This window comes from Crocuta crocuta, unplaced genomic scaffold (genome assembly GCF_008692635.1).
Source record: "Crocuta crocuta isolate KB4526 unplaced genomic scaffold, BGI_CrCroc_1.0 scaffold864, whole genome shotgun sequence".
Lineage (NCBI taxonomy): Eukaryota > Metazoa > Chordata > Mammalia > Carnivora > Hyaenidae > Crocuta > Crocuta crocuta.
The window spans coordinates 16,115-16,528 of NW_027530615.1; the positions used below are offsets into that span (position 1 = coordinate 16,115).

Here is a 414-nt window from a genome sequence, read left to right on the forward strand (position 1 = left end):
CCCGCCGCTGAGAAGTTCCTTGGACGCGAACAGACGTCGACTGCAGCTAGGCAGAGCGCAGAGCGAGTGAGGGAGCGAACGAGCGCTGCCGAGTCGCCAGCGCTCGCTGAGGGGAGAGGTAGTTCGCGCCCCGCGGCCCCAGCTCGGCCCAGCGCACCCCGCCATGGCGGAGGTGGGGGGGGTCTTCGCCTCCTTGGACTGGGATCTGCACGGCTTCTCCTCGTCTCTAGGGAACGTGCCCTTAGCTGACTCCCCGGGTTTCCTGAACGAGCGCCTAGGCCAGATCGAGGGGAAGCTGCAGCGCGGCTCGCCCACAGACTTCGCCCACCTGAAGGGGATCCTGAGGCGCCGCCAGCTGTACTGCCGCACCGGCTTCCACTTGGAGATCTTCCCCAATGGCACTGTGCCCAGCAC

The 414-nt window shown here is 67.4% G+C and overlaps 1 protein-coding gene across 1 annotated transcript in view; it reads left to right on the plus strand.

The window, feature by feature from the left end:
* Nucleotides 1-163: 163 nt before the first annotated feature.
* The window catches only part of FGF16 (fibroblast growth factor 16), an 8,609-nt gene continuing 8,358 nt past the window's right edge, over nucleotides 164-414 (plus strand). Inside the window, exon 1 of the mRNA XM_077768052.1 lies at nucleotides 164-405. Coding sequence (XP_077624178.1) covers nucleotides 164-405 — 242 coding nt within the window. The remainder of the gene's footprint in view (nucleotides 406-414) is intronic.